At 40.3% G+C, this 22,144-nt stretch overlaps 1 protein-coding gene across 1 annotated transcript in view; it reads left to right on the top strand.

Moving 5' to 3' along the window:
* Nucleotides 1-7,725: 7,725 nt before the first annotated feature.
* ABLIM1 (actin binding LIM protein 1) overlaps nucleotides 7,726-22,144 on the top strand; it is a 287,987-nt gene continuing 273,568 nt past the window's right edge. The window contains exon 1 of the mRNA XM_032879207.1: nucleotides 7,726-7,931. Coding sequence (XP_032735098.1) covers nucleotides 7,919-7,931 — 13 coding nt within the window. The 5' untranslated portion in view covers nucleotides 7,726-7,918. The remainder of the gene's footprint in view (nucleotides 7,932-22,144) is intronic.

A 22,144-nucleotide genomic window follows, 5' to 3' on the forward strand; every position in this document is an offset into this window, starting at 1 on the left:
ACAAGTAGGCAGAGAGTCAGGCAGAGAGAGGGAGGAGGGAAGCAGGCTCCCCGCTGAGCAGAGAGCCCAATTCAGGGCTTGATCCCAGGACTCTGGGATCATGACCTGAGCCGAAGGCAGAGGCTTTAACCCACTGAGCCACCCAGGCGCCCCCCAGCATGGCTGATTTCTGCTGAGGGCTCCCTTCCTGGCTGATGCATGGGATTCTTCTTGCTGTGTCTTCACATGGTAGGAGGGAAGAAAGAGAGATAGCAAACTCTGTGGTGTTTCTTATTATAAGAGTACTTATCCTATTGTAAGGAGTCTACCCTAATGCCTCATCTAAACCTAATTATCTCCCAAAGGCTCCCTGTCCAAATACCAAGAGACTAGAACTTTAACATCTATTTTGGGGGGACACAATTCAGTTCACAATACCTCACTTCTCAGGTCAGGGGCCAAACAGTAACCTGTTAAGTGTCCTTTCTCCCAATCAATCCAAACTCTCTAGAAAGAGAACTGGATTGGCCCATTCTGGATCAAGTCTTCACATTGGACCTGTCCCTGTGGCCAAGCAGAGACTGCTATATCACTGAGTAATAGTGTGGTTTAAAGAATTCTCTTATTTTAAAAAATAGTATTTACCATACAAGTATGTATCCCTAAATGATACATTTCCTAGTATGGCTTGTTTTTAACAACATTCTGTTTCTGCAGTTCAACCATGTTGTCGGGTACAACTGTGATGCATGCATTATCATAAATGTAGTATATTTCAATATGTGAATGAACCAACCCTGTTTTAGATACCTTCAAATTTTCTGGTTCTTTCTTCAGATGTGTCCAGGCTACTGATGAACTCACTGAAGAAAGTCTCATCACATCTCATCTAGATATATCTAGCATTTCCATGCCACTTTTCTTATTGTTTCTGTCTTGTTGCTGAAATTCCACATCTCTTTGTATGTGTTGTCTGTCCTTCTTTTGTGTGAGATCCAGATTCATAGTTACTTTAAAGCCCTTGTCTGGTCATTATGAAACCTGGGTTATGTCTGAGTCTGGTTCTATTTGATTCTACTTGGTATCATTTTCTTTCTCCCTAGAGAACTTTCTTCAACATTCTTAGTACAGGTCTGCTAGTGATGCATTTCCTCAACTTTTGTTTGTTGAAGAAAGTTTTTAATATTATTGACGAATACTTTTACTGGATATAGAAGTCTGGTTTGAGAGTTTTTTTTTTTTTCTTTCAGCACTTAAAAAAGTCTTTCCATTGTCTTCTTTATAGCATAGTTCTGTAAAGAAGTCTATTCTGCTTCTTAACTTTGTTGCTCTGCATGTAGTTTACCTTTTTATTCTAACCACTTAAATGATTTTCTCTTTGCTGCTGGTTTCCAGCAATTTGTGGGGCACCTGGGTAGCTCAGTCCATTAAGCATCTAGCTATTGATTTCAGTGCAGGTCATAATCTGAGAGTTGTGAGATTGAGCCCCATGTCAGGCTTCACACTCAGTGGAGAACCTGCTGGAGACTCTCTCTCTTTCCCTCTCACACTCTCTCTATGCACTTCCCCCAACTCTCCCTCTCTCTCTAAAATAAATAAATAAATAAATAAATAAATAAATCTTAAATTTAAAAAAAAAGAGTCCCATGCTCTTTTGACTGAGCCAGCCAGGTGTCCCCAGTCCATAGCCTCTTTTAAACATCTGCTCTACCTGTAGTTAAAAACCTCTTTCAGTTTCTAATATTGTTCATTTATGCCTTCTTTTTTTTAATCTTAATCAATTTCACTAAATGTTATATACTTCTTAATCTCTTAAAAGAACCAATTTTTTATCCTGCTTTTCATTTCAAGTGTGTTAACATTTAGTTGGATTTGTCTACATGTAAACAAATATTTTTCTCTCATTCTTCTATCTCACACCTATTAACAGGGATTATCTCCTTCTATATACTTATGTTTTATATATAAATAAAACATATAATTGCTATTATATGTATATATAGTAGAAATTATTTTAGTGGAAAAATCATTATTTGTGTAATCTTAAAGTACCTTTATTTTGCCCTCATTTTTTTTTAAAGATTTTGTTTATTTATTTGACAGACAGGGATCACAAGTAGGCAGAGAGGCAGGCAGCAGGGGTTGGGGGGGGCGGAAACAGTCTCCCTGTCAAGCAGAGAGCCTGATGTGGGGCTCAATCCCAGGACCCTGGGATCATGACCTGAGCTGAAAGCAGAGGCTTTAACACACTGAGCTACCCAGCGCCACTTGCCCTCATTTTTGAAAGGTATTTTTCTTGTTTATGCAATATTAAATGGCTAGTTATAGTCTAATCAGAATTTCATTGTCTTCTGGTTTTCATCATTCCCATCAAGAAGTCTGTTGTCAGTCTGTTATCTCTTTGTAGGCTATGCTTTTTCTATTAGTCTGCTTTTCAGGTCTTTTCTTTGTTTTTAGTGTTGTTCAGTTTAAGACAATGTGATTTTTATTCATCCTGCTTAATATATGTTCTATTTCCTTTATGGATTTATGTCTTCTTATAAACTTCTTCGCTGTTTTTTCTTCAAATGATGTCTCTCTTCCATATTTTCTATTCTCTTATAGGACTCCTATTAATTATAATAATGTATTATACATTAGATCTCATCCTTTTCTCCATATAGCTTAATCTTTCTTGTATTATCCATGTCCTTATATTTCAGAGCTGTATTCTTAGTAATATTTAATATCTACTTTCCATTTCAGTAATTATTTCTTTTTTCCAACAAATTTTTTGTTTTACCTAGCCACTGAATTTTTTAAAAATTCTAACTGTTGATATTTTAAATTTTTATTTGGCTCTTTTTGAAATTGGTCATTTTTTATAGTCTCATGTGATTTATATCTTTATTATTTTATTTTATTGCCTTATGTATTTCATCTCTTTTTAAAAAATTTTTAAATTAAAAAAAATTTTTTTTTAGAAAGAGTGTGTGTGTGTGTGAGCAGAGACGGTCAAAGGGATGAGAAAGAGAATCTTATGCAGGCTCCATGCTCAGCACAAAGCCAGATACAGGGCTTGATCTCAACAACCCTGAGATCATGACCTCAGCTGAAATCAAGAGTTGGTTGCTTAACCAACTGTGCCATTCAGGTGCCTTGTGTATTTGGTAATTTTTGATTATGACCTCATTTTTGGTTGATCATTTGTGGAATCCAGGGGGTCTAAATTGAGAATGCTTTTATCAAAATAGGATTTTTGTTTGCTTCTCTTGGTAGCCAAGGATGCTACTGATGTGGGATAATTTTAGTCCCTTTTAGTAGCCTGGCTTAATGAAGAGTCTTAGGTCTAGCCTCTTGAGCTTGTATGTTAGAATGCAAATGTCTGGGGGCACTTGGGTGGCTCAGTGGGTTAAAGCCTCTGCCTTCGGCTCAGGTCATGATCCCAGGGTCCTGGGATCGAGCCTCACATCGGGCTCTCTGCTCCTCGGGGAGCCTGCCTCCTCCTCCCTCTGCCTCCTCCTCCCTCTGCCTCCTCCTCCCTCTGCCAACTCCTCTCTCTGCCTCCTTCTCTCTCTGCCTGCCTCTCTGCCTACTTGTGATCTCTGTCTGTCAAATAAATAAATAAAAAAAAAAGAATGCAAATGTCTGTGAGGACAGGGACTTCATCTAATTGTTTGCCATATCTTCCTCATTGACTCTTACATGGTATATATTACAAAGGTATTTGCTGAAAAGTCACTGAGCAGCTCAGCCTGCCTTTTTTTTTTAAACTTGAAGTTATGCAAAAAGCAGAATTATTGTCATGTTACTTATGAGAAATTTAGGTTCGGAGTGAAAAATGATAGTGAGTCAGTAGCTAGAAAGCTGTGGGAGTAAAAATCCATATTCACACATTTAAAAAATCAATAAGGAAGATGGTTAGCAGAGGCAAGATGAGTGGGGAATGGGTGAAATATGTGTTGGGGATTAAAGAGACAACCATCGTGATGGCAGCTGAGTAATGTATAGAAGTGTTGAATCACTATATTGTACACCTGAAACCAATATAACACCGTATGTTAACTATACTGGAACTAAAATCTTAAAAAATAAAGAACAGAAATTACTGATAATATACACTGAATTTCCTTCCATTAGAAGTTGAAAGGGTATTTTTGGCAAGAGTCAAATAATAACTTATCTTTTTTCAAACACAGACTGAAATGTGTTTTTTCCCTTTGGTCTATATAAACTCCTTTTTATAATTTCAACCAACAGAATATATATTTTATGACTTCAAAAACTGGAACTGAGGGGCGCCCGAGTGGTTTAGTTGGCTAAGTGTCTGACTCTTGATTTCACCCTAGGTCATGATCTCAGGGTCTTAAGATGGAGCCCTGTGTCAGGATCCGTGCTGTGTGTGGAAGCCTGCTTAAGATTCTCTCTCTCCCTCCCTCTGTCCCTTCCTCCACTCACTCAAAGGGCAAGTGCACATTCTCTCAAAAAAAGGGCAACCAAGTACACACTCTCCCAAGCAAGTGCACGGTCTCTCTCTCAAAAAAAGTGGCACTTGATTTTTCTCTTAAAATTCTTTGCACCTTACAGTTTGTTTTTATAATGATTTGCTAAGTATTATCAGTTATTTTAGATGAGAAATTTGCCAGAATGTTAAGCTACTAACAGGAACTTGGTTGCTCTATGGTTGGAAGAATTAATTTTAGATTTCTAAGATTATAGGAAGAGATTCAGGGATGACATGATTGACCCTAAAAGGTATTTCAAAGTATCATAACTCCAAAATATAAGTAAATCATATATATTTTATTTTTTAAGATTTTATTTATTTATTTATTTGAGAGAGAGAGCACAAGCACAGAGAGGGGTGGAAGGAGAGGGAGAAGCTGACTCCCCGATGAGCAGGGAGCCCGACTTTGGACTCGATCCCAGGACCCTGGGATCATTACCCAAGCTGAAGGTAGATACTTAACTGACTGAGCTACTCAAGCACCCCAAATCATATATATTTTAAAATCTGAACTGCTATATAACCCAAAGGCTAATGCTAAACTCATAGGAAAACTTTCTTTAGTCAAAGATAATCTTTGGCAGCAAACTTAGAATTTCCCAAGCTTCCAGTCAATCAGGTCCTAACTGTGTGCCTAACAGTATTGTGTAAGGTGTCCTATTTCAGATTTATAATTATATACAGGAGTGTGTTAGTCTTTTATTAGGTCCTTAAGGTTAAGAGTAATATCTGTTCATTGAGGTCTTTGCACCATACCTGTATTTCTGGTGTGAGATTCTAAGGACCAGAGCTGTTGTGGCAGTTGGAGAAAAGGACTGGATATTAACTGAAGGATTAAGGTAGAAAAACACACTATTTTGGGACCTCCCAATCTTATGAGTATGCTGTCTGGTATAAAAATATTCTGTAATATACTTCCAGAACAAATTCAATTCAACAAAACTACCCAAGTCTCTGATTTCAAGAAACTTACAACAGTTGGGGAGATAGGAAACATATATAATAAAACCATTCAATAGCAATATGCAGGATTGTATTAAGTAAAAATAGGTGGTTCTGAAAATACAGACTACAGAAGCTGAGCAAATGAGGAGATCACAGTGGATTAGGGTAGCTGGAGAACACTTGGGGAGGAGGCGATGTGTACGTTAATTTGTGTAAGAAGAAGGGCATTTGGTAAGAGCAATGAGAATGAGCAATGGGGATGAGGGAGATGATATCATGATGTTACTGAGAAACAGGGAACAGTGTTCTGTTTACAACAGAGTGTTTCCTTAGGGAGTAGCTAGAGATGATGTTGGAGAGGTAGGAGGGGATAGATTACAGAAGACTTGAAAATCTCTGTAGCCCAGAGTGCTTGGGTGGCTCAGTGGGTTAAGCCTCTGGCTTGGGCTCAGGTCATGATCCCAGGGTTCTGGGATCGAGGCCCGCCTCAGGTTCCCAGCTGAGCAGACAGCCTGCTTCTCCCTCCATCTCTCTGCCTGCCTCTCTGCCTACTTGTGATCTCTGTCAAATGAGTAGATAAAAATCTTAAAAAAAAAAATCTTTGTAGACCTTCAGCTCCATGTAGGCATTCCTATCTTATTCACAGGTATAACTCTAGTACTTCACCATACAGAATGGTACATAGTACATTTCAATGAAATTCTGTTGAATGGATTCATTGTGTAGATGAAGACACTTTGAATGTTGAGGCTTTGTCTGGAGATCAATGGGAATGCACTGGAGGTTTTGGAGTATGAAGATGCCGTAGTATAAATAGTTAATAAATAGAATAAATAAAATAAATAGAAAACTGTTCTCAAGGTTATAGTCAGAATGACTTGGAGGAGTGGAGACCAGGTGTGGGGAGAGCAGCTGGGCTATTCGTGTAATCATCCACTGGGTCAGAAGGGTTAATAATGGACTGAGGATAGCTGGAAAGAAGAGTTATTTTGAGACTGAACCAACTGGATTGTGATTTATTGGCAAGTTTTTCACCTAGAATCCAGCAAAAAAAGATGTTGTCATGATGGATAAATGAGTTAATTTTTGTAGTTGGTAGTTGAATTTGAGAATTTCAAGTTTCATTATTGATCTCTTATCTTGTAATTCCTCCCCCCATCTGAATATTTGATTAGGCTTTCTTTGATGATGCTCAATTATCCACCAATTTATTATCTTTTTCTAGAGCTATTATGTTCACCTGTTCTTCGAATACTTCTGGCTTGTCAGACCAATTATACATATCAGGATGGATCTGGAAAGTGGCTACATAGGAAATAACTAGAATATATGTTGTGAGCATGTATAGAGGAGTAGCTGACAGAGAAGGGAATGAGTGTGAATTCCTCAAATTTGGAATCCTTCCACCCGTCTTACAGGTTAAGTAAGGTACTGTGATTGCTCTCAAAGCTTAGAATCGCACCTCTTCAGTTCATGATTTCTGGATCTGGTGGTTTTTGCTGTCTTGCTTACTACCATCAATGCTCTACCTTCAAGGTTTATATTCTGGACACCAAAGGACTGTGTTTGTATTTTCTCATTTTCACCCTGGTATATAGAAAAAGTGGATTTGTTTGCAGTGCTCGCCCCCAGTCTCCAATCCAGCCCCGCTCTGACACTTCCGAGTAGAAACAATGAATCAAACGAGTCCACAAGCATCCCTTGAGTGTTGCCTCAAGACGCCAAGCCAAGTGGGCTCAGCCCTGCTCTGCAGGGTTTTACCTCAAAGGTCGCTGAAGTCTAGTCCCGCCCATCCCACCCAGGCGACTTCGAAGGGGCTCGCTGGTCGCGAATTTTGCTTTGACCGCCGAGCGTGAGCTGCCCGAGGCCTTCTTCCCACTGAGGTCCAAGCCCCCTGAGGCAGTCGTGGTCATCCTCGGTGGTCAAGGGCATTACTTAGGGGAGGGAGCAGAACGGCTCTTTCTTGCTTGCTTTCTCCGGGACCAAAGTGGGAGGCTGGAAAGCCACTAATAATAGCACCAATATTATTAATAATTATTTTAAATTAAGAATCCCAGTCGGGAGAGGGGAGGACGCAGACCCTTACCGCGCGCCCCACCTCGCTCGGGGACGAAAGCTCCGCCTGGCGCGGCCGCCGAGGTGGCGGCACGTCCCCGGCGGCCGCTGGACAGGGTGGGCCCGGCCGAGGCGGGGGAGGCGGGGGAGGCCCTGGAGGCCGGGAAGCGGGGAGGCCGGAGAGGCGGGCCCCGCCCAGCGCGGGCCGCGGGCTGTCAGCGGTGCCGCGCCCAGCGGCGGGTCCCCGCGGTCGCAGCGTCCCCGCCTGCCTGCCGCGCTGCGCCCAGCGGGCAGCCAGGTGTCCTGCGGGCGGCGTCCCCGCGCTGCCAGCCGCCTCCCCACGGCGGACGGCGGGCGCGTGTGCGCTGGTGTGCGTTTCGGAGATATTTTCCTCCCCACACCCTGCCTGGTTCCTCCTCTGCCCTCTCTGCTTCGGCTTCTGCTGCCTGAACCATGTCCGCAAGGGGTGAGTGGGGACCAGGTGGGCACCGTCCCTCGACCCCGTGCCAGGCCCCGCGGGGCAGGGCGCAGACCAGGGCGGGCCGGGCAGGTGCGGAAGGGCGAGGGGCTGTGGGAGTCGCGCTGGCCCTAACCCGGCCTGAAACTTTGGCGGGGGATCCCTGGGCTCTGGGCGACTGGGGGGGTGGGGGGGCGGTAGAAGGAAGCCCTCGCCCTTGACCTTGATCCCCGGATGTGGGCGAAACCTGAGGGCCAAGGTCGGTGCCTGGCTCACCTGTGCAAGCCTGACGGCTGGGCTGGGAGGGCGTGGGGGATGGGCTTCCCGTTGCGCGTCCTGCTGAGGAGCCGCCTGAAGGGCTGTCCAGGAGAGAGGAAGAGGTATTTTTTTCCTCCTTCTTGTTACCATTTTGCAGCTTGGTTATGGAAGGAATCCAGGGCTTGATGCAGTAGGATTTAAAGCTGCAGTGCTTATGCCCCATTAAAAAAAAGTAAATTCCCTCACTTGTACTCCTCTTAGGATTAATCTTCATCTCCCACCCATTTTCTTTCTGGAGTGAAACAATTACTGCAGGTAAAACTGGGTGAAAGTTAAAAAAAAATTAAAAAAATTCCAAATTGCTTTTCAGGCAAGAGTGAAGGGAATGTATTTCTTGCCATCTGGAGCCAGTGGTGATGCTGGGGAGAGTGGGTTAGTCATAGCTTAGTGGCTGCTACTATGAGTGAAATATTAAAGAGATCAAGTCATTGTGCAGTTTGCTAGCAATTAAAATGAGCGACTTGGTTGCTTTGCCATAAGTGTTTAAGGAAAATATTGATTATCTTTAGAAAGAGTATTTGCAAAGCAGTAAGTACCACCCCTTTTGATACCCTAAAACTTGTAAGAGGAGTTGCAGAGTTGTTTTTGTGTCTTTGTTTTTTTTTTTTTTTTTTTTTGACTCTGAAGGGTTAACCTGGCTTTTGGAGTGGGGCAGTTAAGGAATTTAATAACATCTGTTGGATAATTTAGTGCTGCTTTCCAGGGTTCACTCTGGGGCATGTAATGAATAGACTAATTTCTTATGTTTAGATTTCTTTTGAAGGAAACTGGTCTTTATTGATATGGCAATATGGTTGATAGGTTCCATACCTGGAAATGGGGTGGGAAGGGCTAGGTGGAATGACAGAATGTACATTTGTAAATACTGGGCTCCAGAGCTGACATGAGGCCCCAAGATACTACCTGCCTGATGTTGCCTAATGAGTAGTTATTAAAGAAAGAAAAAAGAGGGTGGAACAGATATGATTCTAGCGGTCTGGGTGTGTGTATGGGATCATCCAAGCGGCTCCAGCTGTACAATCCCTGAACTGCGTTCTAGCACGGAGGTTTTTGGTCTTGATCTCTGTCCTGAGTACGACAAGGCACGTGGGAAGAATATCTCTCATAGATTGTAAAGCTGTCTATGGTCAGAGTCCACTTCTGACCCAACCTGACATCACCCAGACCACTTAGTACAGTACCTTGCACTATAGGAGCCTCATAACTACTGGGAACCTGCTATGTCCCAGGAAGCATCAAGTTCATTAAGAAACCAATTCCCCTCCCCCTCACCCCCACAAACATCTGTGGGCCTTGTCTCTGGCCCCTTCTATTATGGGGTCTCTGTGCTTTATCTGAGGTTATGAATGAAGACGGCCCCAGGGATTCGGAGAGCTAGACCCCTGGGTTGGGTTCAAATATTTCTCAATATTTCTCAAATATTTCTTCTTGAATCTGGTTTCAAGAAGGAAGATTTGGAGTCAGACATAGACATGTCACTCAGTTGTCTTGTTTTCTCTTCAAACGGTGTTGATAATTTTGCATTTAACAGTTAAAAATCTGACTAATATTGCAGGGATAAAAAACCATGATAATCGGTGTCAGTCATTGCATACTTATTATGTGTCAGGTACTTTGCATGTATTAAATTATTTAATTTTCACAACAACTGTCATTACCTCCCCATTTCACAGATGAGGGAACTGAGATATTGAGGGATTGTATAACTTGCCTGCACTCAAAGAGTTGGTAAGTGGCAGATCCTGATTTGCATCCAGGTCTGTCTGACTTCTGATCACATCACTTTGTTTTACTGCCTTTTCAAAGTTATTAGTCCTTTGAATATTATAGTAAATATCCCAATCATTGATTTTCCAAAAAGAGAGAGAAAATGCCCTACACACGAGTTTAAAGGAGATGGCCTTTGTAAGTAAGTAGGAATTCCCAATGCATTCATGGCATTTGGTAAGGACAGAGTGAAGGAAAAAAGACCACTTGATCCTACTGTTACTAACTTGGGATTTCCACTCTCTTTCTTCCTACTTCAGTTTAGAGGACCAGAACTTTCTATGTATTACTGACTGAGGATTTTTCTAATGCTTTTACGAAGTGCTTTTATTTTTATGAATTTGTAAAACAAAACCAAAAAAACCCCCACCCGCCAACCAATCAACCAGTCAACCAAACAAATCCAATTCTAAGTGATTAGCAGAGTACCTAATAGAGGAGCTATTGAATTAAGCTGGTGTGGAAAATGTCTGCTTGCCATTTATTCTTTTACAAAAGATGTCAAAACTGTGAGCTTTACTGTGGTTTTCTAATTCAGTATCTGCTCTCACCTATACTCCTGAAAGTAGAGATAAAGTTTCAGGGTCAGAAAGTTAATGTGTCTATTTAAATACCTAATTTATAAATGGAAAGGTCTTTAGACATTTGGAAAGATAAATTTCATTAATCTAAGAAGTGATCTCTGCTTATTTCTAATATCTAGCCTTGTAGGTTATAGTGGGGTAGAAATATTTTTTAAACATCAAAAACTTGAATTTCATAAGAGAAGTGGTTTTATTAAAAATTTTAGAGAGAAAAAGATCATTCTCTAATTCATCTGGTCTTTAAGATAGAAACAGGGTCCTAAAATTCAATTCACTATTCAAACTAACAATAAAAAGTATTCTTTAATTCCATGATAGGACAAGTTAAGACATTCCCATCTTGTGGTCTTTTAGAATATTTTCTTTCTTTTTTTTTCTTTTAGAATATTTTCATCAAAGGCTTTTAATTTGGTGGTGTACTTTTACTACTGAAGGCCTAAATAGAGCCATCATATCTTGAGTTTTGGGTTGCCAACTAGAGGAAATTACAACACTTTAGAACAGAGTTCCTAAAATTGGGGAGAATGATCTAGATAATCTTTTTAAAATGTTGATTCCTAGGCCTCATTCCAGATCTAGTGGCTCATAAACTCTGAAGACAGAGTCCCCAAATCCATGTACATGAAAAGCTCCCCAGGTAATTCTGAAAAGCGTTACAGTACTGCCATAAGAATCATCTGGAATAGTTGGCATACTGATGTGAGGGCCCTGTTTCAGATTTACTGAGTCAGAATATTCATGGAGAGGCCTGGGAATCTGAATGTTTACTAAGCCCCCAGTGGATTCTTAATGTATAGACAGATTTGGTAGCCACTGAATTAAAGCTTGTTTCTTATAATTCAGGGTTCTGTACCATCCAACAAGTTTTTTTTAAAGCTGCTTATGAATTATAAAAATAATGTATTATAATTCATTAATAATATGTTAATATAATATAAATATTTTATATTAGCAAATTAATAGATATACTAAATATTTAAATTATAAAGTAATATATACATTCAAACAGAAATATATAAAGTTAAGAATGAGAATTCCCTATTTTTAACTCTCTTCCTCCCAAATCCTGAGAATTCGGTATGACAAGCAGTACATACTGTGCATACTGCCTGAAAGTTTCCATATAGTTAGATTTGGTTAAATATAATAAATATTAAATGCCTAATCTGTACAAGACATGTGACAGTGTACATGTAAGAGATCACTCATGAGCCCACTAGGTTTTCAGAATCTTGAGTCTTGAGAAGAAAGGTGCAGGTGTATGTAGATAGAGTCCATTGCTCTGGCAGAGAAAGACCTCGAAGTATGTATGCTCTAGAAATGTTAGATCATAATCTTTGTTTTCAGAACTTCCATAAAACTGGAAGAAATCTGAATGTTCATCCATTGGGAAATGAGTGACTAAGTTATGGTACATCCATATGATGGACAATTATGCAACCATTAGAAAGAATGAGTTAGATCCATAATGTGTTTTGTCTGGAGGGATGGCCATGATACATTGTTAAGTGGAAAAAGGCAAGTTTTAGAATAAAGTATATGTAATGCATAATCCCGGTTTTGTAAACTCAGAGAAATCCATATGTGTGCATATGTTTGTGTGCTCTGTAGGCACAGAAAATACCATAGACACCAAGGTTACCTCAAAGGCAAGAGTGAGGAGAGGAGACAGCTGGCTTTTCTTTGAATACATCTTTCTGTTGTTTGCTAACAAGAAGGCATAGCCTTAATAGATTGAGAGAAAAATCTAGTAAAGAAAAAATGTACAGTTCCTCCCCATTCATTCATTTTTGTCAAGTCAGGAACATAGGTTTTTATTCATTCATTCAGCATTTATTGCATACCTGTTATGTGCCAGCAGTTGGTGAACAGGACCCAGTATATACCGTCAAGGAGCTCACAATTTTGTGGAAGAGACAAATGCATAAATACTTGCATTAATAGGATATGCTGAGTGCAGAGAGAAAGAGAGAAATAATATAGGGTATATAGGGAGAGTATTTCGGTGATAGGAAAGAGTGGTCCTGAATACACCATGGGGTTAAGGACTATGAGATCTTGAAGGAAACTGACTTTTGTGTTCTTAAGGAATGAGATGGATTCTTAGATGAGCCAGATGACAAAGGATGGGATTGAGGGATGGGCTCTTTAGGGAGGGGGCATAGAAAAGAAACAGTACGATGTGTGTTGACCTGGAAAGCATGTTGGTGCGGGATGGCACACTTGCCAGCGAGAGGAGAGCCAAATCTCAGCTGAGTCAGGAGATGGCAGAGGGCACTTCGGGGAAAGTCTAAGGATGTAGGGAGTTTTATTTACAAGGAGCTGTGGTTCCAGACAGCACAATGGAAGGTTTTCAGTGGTGAGAGATGTGCAGTCAGAGGGAAGAAGCACAAGGGAGAAGGGGATGAGAGGGGAGAGGAAATGAACAGGGATGGGAGCTCTTCATTGTTTCCATGAGTCAGACTGCAGGAATGAGAGAGGTGGTTGGATGCGATTGGCCTCAAGTGTCCTCACTTTGGCATTGGGGCTTTGGTTGCTGACCATGCTGAGTCCTGGGCCGTATCTGCTGAAGGCAGAGAGGCAGCGAGGGCTGCCATCAGCTTTCTAGAGTAGCAGTAAAGCCCTCTGCTGGATGATGGTTCCTCCACAGTGCTGGGATGTGGGGCGACCATAAGAATCAGAGCTACATTCTTTTTGTTGACTTCTTCCAGTCCCATGCTTATGGTGGGGCTCAACAAACTTGTCTCTCTTCGTTGACAAAGGGGGGACTTCCGTCCCATTTCTTCCTTCTCTCTCTTACCTCTTCATGGAACTCGATGGCTGTTACAACAACCAGTTGCATCACTCAGCCTTTATCAGTTTCTCATGGTGATGCTGTAAAGATTAACGCATGGGGGGCCGTTTATTTGGTGTTATATGGAGGCCATTTTCCTGGCCCATCTTAGCCAAGTTTTTTTCCTCTGAGTTACAGAGCCTCAAGCAGTTTAACAAACTGAAGACAAATAAGATGTGTTTGAAAGCCAAGTTTAGCCATTATTAGTTTTGATATGAAAAAAATCAAAAGAGCAACACATTACACTTCTAGCACTTTTCTTGTATTTAGAATAAATGGGTTCTAATTCAATAAGTAGATTTTTTTTAACATAAGAGAAATACTTTTTGACATTAGTATCTTGTAAGTGGGAGAATCATCTTTCAGAAAAGATTTTCAGAAGGTTAAATTGTTCCCACATTGTATCTGCAAATAGCATTACCTTTTATTTATTCATTTGTGTTTAGTTTTGAAACCTCAGGTAGAGAAGTTGGAGTTTATCATATTTTCTCAGGTTATGGCTCATTGTCATCATGAGTTCATCTGACTCTGCTCTCATCTTAGCTGCCTATCTATTTATTTATTTTAAACTTAAAAAAATTTTTTTTAGTAATCTTTAAGCCCAATGTGGGGCTTAACTCATGACTCTGAGATCAAGAGTTGCGTGTTCCTCTGACTGGACCAGTCAGGCGCCTCTCCCATTCCTTTTTTTTTTTGCATAGACAACTATTCTAATGCAGTTGATATGCATGTCAATGGTTTTATAGCAAAACCAATTCTTAGACCAGTTTTTATATTTGAAATTATAAATATCAAGTTATTTTATGTATGTTCTGTATGTATTATGTCTCTATGTTTCTGAGGATTAGTCAAAGTCTTAAGTAACTGATTTTTATGAACATGTACCTATTTCTGATCTTATTTGGAAGTTTCCGTCACTAAATATAATAGCATGTCTTACTCTATTAGGGACTAGTTATATCCAATGAAAAAAGGTTAGTCCTCCCCTCGGAGGAACATAAACTGAGTTAAGTGTGTGTTTATGTGTATGTGTGTATGTGTGTAAAGTTATATACACAGCTGATTGGAACTGGATATGATAAAGATTTTCATCTGGGAGTAATCATGCTATGGGAAGGTCGACTAATTGTAGCTGCCAACAACCAGAGCATCTTTCCTTCACAGAGGAGATGGAATCTGATATGTTAACTGGGCCTTGGAGGGTGAGTAGGAATGTGGCAGGCAGAACACTAAAGATGTGCTTTCTTTCTAGAAGGAGCAGCACAGGTGGAAGCATGGAGGAGTGAAGGTGCAGGGTATGTGGGGAAGAAGTCTGGGAAATACAAGGGGACACAAGATTTGTGGTGGGAAGGGGAGAAGAACAGGAAGACAAGGGGATAATGGATGAAACTAGTAAGCCTCTACATCACAGTCTTTTCCTAAATAGAGAGCTACAAATGCAGAGAAGGGAAGGGAGAGGTCTGTTCTTGGTAACATTCAGGTAACAACTCATCCCTGGTTGTGCAACTGCCCACAATCCACATTAGAAATGGTATTTTATCACCAAATAATGCTGCAGAAAGTTACATTTTATCCTGACCACAGTTCTCACTGAGGTAGAAATCTTGCCAAAGTCCCCCTGTTGTGTTTCCTTTCATATGGCAGATTAGGCTATCGGAGTCTTATCCTTAGCTTTGTACTTGACACCACAACATCCCATGCTAAGAAGGCTGGCACACAGGAAGGCTGCATACAGAACAGCCAAACAACATGTTTGTCTATAGCAAAGGGAAGGAGTGAGACCATTCCCCAGAAGAAGCGTGTGTTCTTTTTTTTTTTTTTTTTTTTTAAAGATTTTACTTATTTATTTGACAGAGAGAGAGATCACAAGTAGGCAGAGAGGCAGACAGAGGGGGAAGCAGGCTCCCGGCTGAGCAGAGAGCCTGATGTGGGGCTTGATCCCAGGACCCTGAGATCATGACCTGAACTGAAGGCAGAGGCTTAACCCACTGAACCACCCAGGTGCCCCAGAAGTGTGTGTTCTTAACCTGATCCTATTTTTTAAAAAATTTTTTAAAAATTTGTTTACTTGACAGAGAAATAGAGAAAACATAAGTAGGCAGAGCGGCAGTCAGAGGGACAGGGAGAAGCTGGCTCTCCTCTGAGCAGGGAACCCATCTCGAGGCTTGATCCCAGGCCTCTGGGATCATGACTCGAGCAGAAGGCAGACACTTAGCTGACTGAGCCACCCAGGTGCCCCGAACTTGAACCTGTTTTTATATGCACTTTACAAGCTCCCTCACTTTGAAGGAAGAACAAAGCAACACTAATTAATAGAGCCCATTAAAATTAAAGATGAAATTTTATAAAATTTATGGAACATTTCCTTTGAGATGGTAAATTAGTCTTTATCATCTTCTATGGGAGAAATATTTTTTTTTTTCATGAGCTTATGATTTCAGGTTCATCCTAACTGAATCTATATTAGTATTCATTGATGTAAGTAGTACTAATCACTTGATATAGTTTGCCATTCTGTTGCTCCAGTCACAAGATGCTACTCGGTAAGACTTCATATGTACTTCAATTGTGGCTGCCCATTATCTGCTTAATCCTGGTTTCCAGTGTACTTGGATAGAGAAAGGAAAAGGAATGTGAATGGTTAGTATTTCACTCTGGTTCAAATAGCCATCTCTAGCAATATCATCCTTGCATCCGTCCATCCATCCCATAGATTGAGCCTTCCTAGGGTTCATAATCATACACACATCATTGAAAATCCCGCTGTCTGGATTTGTTGTCTTCTGTAGCCCATCTTGTCGACTCATCTTGGAGACAGCATGGCAAACTCCTCAGGTAGCCATGACTCTAGCTTATGGAAAGAACAAGCCCCTCATTTCCTGCAGGCTCCCCTGAGGCACTTCCATATTTATCTCTTGTCTTCTCCCATGCAGTTTAGGGTATGCTCTTTGCTGCCTTTGTAAGTGCCTCATGGTCTAGAGCACAAATGTCATCCTGTCACAGACAACAGCCTGAGGCCAAAACCAACTCACATACAAACTGGAAAGGAAACTTTTTTAAGGTAAAAAAAGAAAGAGAGTGAGAGAGGGACAGAGAATGATAGAGGCAGAGAGAGGGAGAATATATGAGACCAATAGAGGGATTAATGTAGCTACAACAAGATTATTAAAACTTGAAAATAGAGAGATTGTATTTGAGTTCAAAAAATAAGTATTTGCTAGTATAAATTAATTATTACATTCGTTCTTTATTGAGAAGGGAAGAGAAGCCAATGGAGTTGCAATTTATGTTAGTTATAAAAGGATTCCATTTAAGGAAATATATGCTTTCTTCTCTCTTCTTCCTCAAGAACAGAAATGTCAACCATTTTTCTGTAAATTTCTTGACAGCAAGCAAGAAGACTGTGATGGGCAGTAGTTAACTCTTTTGGTCTTTTGACCTTTCTCACTGCTAATCAATCAGATAATATTTATTCAAACTTTCTCCTCAAGTAGCCAGATTTATTCTATTTCATCCATTTCTGGGCTAGTGATACTAATATATTAATTAATGAAGTAATCTAACAAATATCTAATGAACACTCTGGGGTAAGGAAGCATTGTCATGATTTTGGGGTAGAAAAATATTAAAGGGGGTTAGAATTTGTGATTGAATTAGACTGGCGCAATTAAGGGCTGATCAACATTTATTGCTCACACTTAAATATATAATATATTTTGCATGTGCCATATAAGTAAACAACAAAATGGGATATTTCTGTCTAGGACAAATGCTAAACCTGATGGGACACTGGATAACAGTTATATAGTGGGGCTATCCCCCACAAATTGGGACCATGGCTTTCCTAACTGTTTCTAGCCAGAACATGCTTTGGTGGGACTGTATTCCTTTGTCTCAAAAGATACAATTTTGGTCAATTTCTGAGTTTCTATTTGTAGTATTAGCTACATTGTATATTATCAGCATCAAAATTTAAATTAAATCCTGAGCTGGCTATTTCTTCCCATCAATCTAGTACTTTTCTGGGTTGTTCCCTCTCATGGGAACTTGATATGTTCAGATGTAATTGCTACTAGAGACAAACAAAAACATTTAGTACAAAGTCAAACCCAAATGAATTTTTGGTGTATTTGTGAATTTTGGTGGGGGGTGTTGGTAAATTCACATTATAAATAGAATTTACTTCTATTGGGGTAAATTATCTAGTGCAGGACTATTGTGGAATGGAAATCTTTAGTATCTTTGGTCCTTCTACAAACATTTTATTTACTTTAATTTTTTTTATTAGAGAGGGGGGAGGTGCAGGGGAGAGGGAGAGAGAGAGCCCAACATGGACCTTGATCTTATGACCCAGAGATCATGACTTGAACCAAAATCAAGGGTCAGACACTTAACCTACTGAACCACCCAGGTGCCCTCCACTCTCCCATAGTCATTTTGAATGAATGGTTCTTTTCTTCCAGTTAATGCAGTTTTGGAGCAGCTTTAAAATGTTTGATTTACTTGTGGTTATTCTTGGACTCACTACGTACTTGAGGACTCTCTCCAATGTATTGGAGGTGTATTTCCCTAGTACACTGCTTTATTTTATTAGGAAAATTATGTAATATGCATTTACTACTATAAGGAATTTGTCCATATTTTCTTTTATGATAACTGGATGGCCAAGTCCTTATTTAGTAGATGTACATGTAAAATCCTTTGTCTTACTGAGCCCACCATTAGAATAAAAAAGAAAACAGGAGTTGTGGGTCAAGCACTTAAAAATTACTTGCTGACCGATTAGAGATCATATGACTTTGGTCCCGTGTTAGATAACTTTTTTCAGTCTTATAAGAGGAAGTGCTCTACATACAAAATTATTACTATTTACATTTTAATAAATTAAAGTTCCTTTAATAAATAAAATTAAAGTAAAATTGTGTACTTTCTCCAGTCCTATAATACCATTACATAGAAAATAATATTTTGATAGTATATATGAAACTGTTAGTCAATTCATAGTTTCTCCTAAAGAAAATACCCTGTCATATGTTTGGCTTTAGACTGTGTCCAAGGTCTTTACTCATGCTTTTCTTCTCCAGCTTACTGAGAATTCATTTACAAAACACAACTACCACAGGGGAGCCACCAGAGAACTGAATGGTAACAATGCAGGGAAATGAGGACAATGAAGTAAACAGCTATTTCTGGCTTTCAGCTCCAAATAGGAATGAACAGAAGGAGAAGAGTCCCAGAGTCTGGGGGAAGGAAGGAGGAGGGGGAAAGCCATAATTTTTAAATGTTTCAAAAAAATGCAAAAAAGAGGTTTAGGTTGGCAATCTCTAATGGCTTCCAAGGAGATTTTTGTTGTTGCTGTTCTGTGTAAAACAAGGGAATCTTTATTTTGATTCATTTAAGCAATTGGGTTAAGTAATGAGCATGAGCATCCGTGATGGTTTAGTTTTCTCACCAGCTCCTTAGTTACTGTTTGTTTTAGGAGAATATATTCTGTGGCTAGACTTTATAGAAATTTAGAAATGTAGTTATAAATCCTGTATTTGTGTGCTCAGTCATTCAATAAGTATTTAGTTGAACACCTGCTAAGTGCTCAGGTTGTTCTAGGTATTGGGGTAAGGCAGCCACTTACCAAATAAACATGTAATGTGACAGGTGGTGATAGAGGGCTATAAAGAAAAATAAAGAAGAAGTAGAAGAGAGAATGCTAGGGAATTAAGGGCGGGGAAGGTGCTATTTTATATGGGATGATAGTTGGAGGACTTTTTCATAAAGTAACATTTGAGCAGGGACCCAAAGGAAATGAGGAGGGTCATGTAGATTCTGAGAGAGGGTTTTCTAGACAGTGAGATAAACAATGCAAAGGCTTGAGGTCTGTCTTGAGGACCAGCAGGGAGGCCACTGTGGCTGGGTCAGAGAGCACAGGTGAGAGGGAGGAAGATGAGGTTGGGGACAGGAATGGGATTGTCATTCTTGCAGATTACATCCTTGAGTTTTCCTCTGAGTGAGACCAACTGAGATAGGAGAGCCTTGGGTAGTTCTCAGCAGAGTTATGACTTGATTTGATGGCGTTTGAAAGGATTGCTTGGTTAACAATGTGGAGAACAGACAAAAGTGAGGAGAAAGACCAGCGAGGAGGCTCCTGTAATGGTCAGAAAAGAGAAGGTGGTGACTTAGAGCAGATGGTAAGAGAGCAGCTGGTAAAGAAGTCACTGGGTTCTGGAACTATTTCTAAGGAAGTGCTCATGGGACTTGCTGGTGGGTTGGAAGCATGGAGTACAAGGAGGAGAATTGAGGATGCTTCCTTTTTTCTCTCTTCTTCTTCTTCTTCTTTTTCTTCTTCTCCTTCTCCTTCCTCTCCTTCCTTTTCCTCCTCTTCCTCCTCCTCTTCCTCCTCCTTCTCCTCCTCCTCCTTCTCGCACCTGTGAGGATAGCATGTAATTAACTGGGATGGGAAAGAATGCAGAAGGAGCAGGTTTGAGGAGTGCGGAATCAAGCGCTTTGTTTGACATTTCAGTCTGAGATATTTCTTAGACATTCTATTATGAAGATTTTTATTGTATCCATTTTACAGATAGAGGACATGAGGCCTAGAAGTGGTAACTTGCTTGAGACCATCTAGCTAGTAAGTGGTTGATCCAAGATCTTGTCAATGGTGAGTATACTCTACTCACCTCTTTATATTAGGCTGAAATATATGCCACAAAAATAGTGTATCTAGGGTTTATTTCTTAGTTATTTATTATTTCTCATTATGAGATAGTTTTCTGCATTTTTAAACATGGCTTGTGTTTAAGGAAAAAAACCTGTTATATTATTGCAAATTTTACCACTACAAAATGCTACTGAAACATGAAGAAGCATATGGCATTCATTCATTCAATCATTCATTCATTCACTTGATGTAATCACTGAGTGTTTGCTGTGAGCCACGCTTCGGGGGGGCGTGGGCGTGGGGTGGCGGTCCCTAGTTTCTCTAATTGCAGAGCTCTCTGATGAGGGAAGGTGAGTGACCTGTGTACCGAAGCTGCAAGGGACCAGTGGTGTGATGGTGGTACATATAAGACAGTGAAGAAACACAGAGGAAGGGCGGTGGTCCATCCTGGTGGATATTGGACCAAGAAACACCTTTCAAGCAAGTAATACTGGAATAGGGCTTTGAAAAATGAGTGGAATTTGCAAAATGGAGGAGTGGTAGAGAAGTATTCCAAAACAGGAAACGGCATGTTATTAGAATTTTAAAAATGGTAATTAAGCATGGTAAGCATTAAGAAGAAGACATTTGAAGTGAAGTGTAACAAACAGGAATGCTATGAGGAAAATTTAAAAACTACCTTCAGGAACATGAAATGTTTAAGCCATCAGAGAGAGCTACCGTGCTCCTGGATAACAAAACACCATCTTGTAAAAATGTTCATTTCCCCAAAATCTCTCTATAAAATAAGGGAAGTCCTGATTAAAGTACTAGCAGACTCTTTTTGTAGAGGTATGGCAAAATGTACTCTTTTTCATTCTGCACAGTGAAATATACGAGATTCTGAAACAGAAGTGTAATTAAGAGAGATTGGCCTAACTGAATATTAAGATGATATGACACTGTAATAATTAACCCAATTATGTTTGGAGAAAAAAATCGAATGGTGGAAAAAGATCAGTGAACACATCTATGTGGAATGGAGTTATAGTAAAGTGGCATTTTAAGATCTGTGTGAGAAAAGAGATTGTTCTCTGAATAATGTGGGTACAATGCCTGTTTAGAAAAGGTCAATGTGGACCCCTTTCCTATTCCATATGCACAAAATTCCTAGTGTATTAGATAATTAAATATAAAATAAATGAACCAATCAGTACCCTGGAAGAAGGCGGATTTATGACACGAGAATGTTAGAGGCTTCTGACCTTTTATACAGAATAGGAAGCCTTAAAATCATAAAAGGAAAGGTAGATACATTTAGCTACATAAAAGTAAAAGACTTCTGTGTGGTTAAAAATACCACATTCTTCATTCTGGCTTGCGGTGCTCACAAGACCCCAGCAGAGTTGACTTGAACCCGGCCTCCTGCCGCAGAAAAGTCCAGCCAGCGGGTAACAGGGAGAGAGGCAGAGACAGGCGTGGGATCCCACAGAGGGCCTTTTGGAAAGCTTGGCAAATGCTTTGACAGTGTTATTAGTGTGAGGGATCACCTGAGGGCCTCACTCGAGTTTTACTGTCTGCACAAAGCAGGCTGGACAAGTTCTGAGGATGGCATTCACTTATTCAAGGAAAGAGGTGTAACCGTGGGAGAGGCACAGTCCCAGCCTCAAGAGGCCATGTCAGACCAGGGATTGATAACCCTCTGTGATTGGAAGGCCATAGTCACATTCACGCTATCCTGCCATCTAGAACATTTGCACTCCTTAGGCTGGTCTGGTCTGAGGCCTGAACCCTTTCCAGACAGCTGTGGAAAGGACACTAAGTGGTTGTCTCCTTTAAGGTTCATATCAGGCTTCCCTGTGACCCTGGCACACCTTTATCATAGGGAGAGAGGGAGCAAGGTGGGAATGTTCCACTCCTGGAAGGGATGACAAAGGAACAGGGGCATCTGGCCTGAAGTGGCACATAGCATTTAGCTCAGCCTTTTCTCTCTCCACAGCCGAGCTGTCTAAAGGGATAAAAGATATTTATTCACTGGTGTTCAGAGCATTTGCTTTAAGTAAGCCTCTCACTAGTGTCTCTTGAAGAT

Source organism: Lontra canadensis, unplaced genomic scaffold (assembly GCF_010015895.1).
Source record: "Lontra canadensis isolate GAN:19392208 unplaced genomic scaffold, GSC_riverotter_1.0 scaffold3, whole genome shotgun sequence".
In the NCBI taxonomy this organism is placed as follows: Eukaryota; Metazoa; Chordata; class Mammalia; order Carnivora; family Mustelidae; genus Lontra; species Lontra canadensis.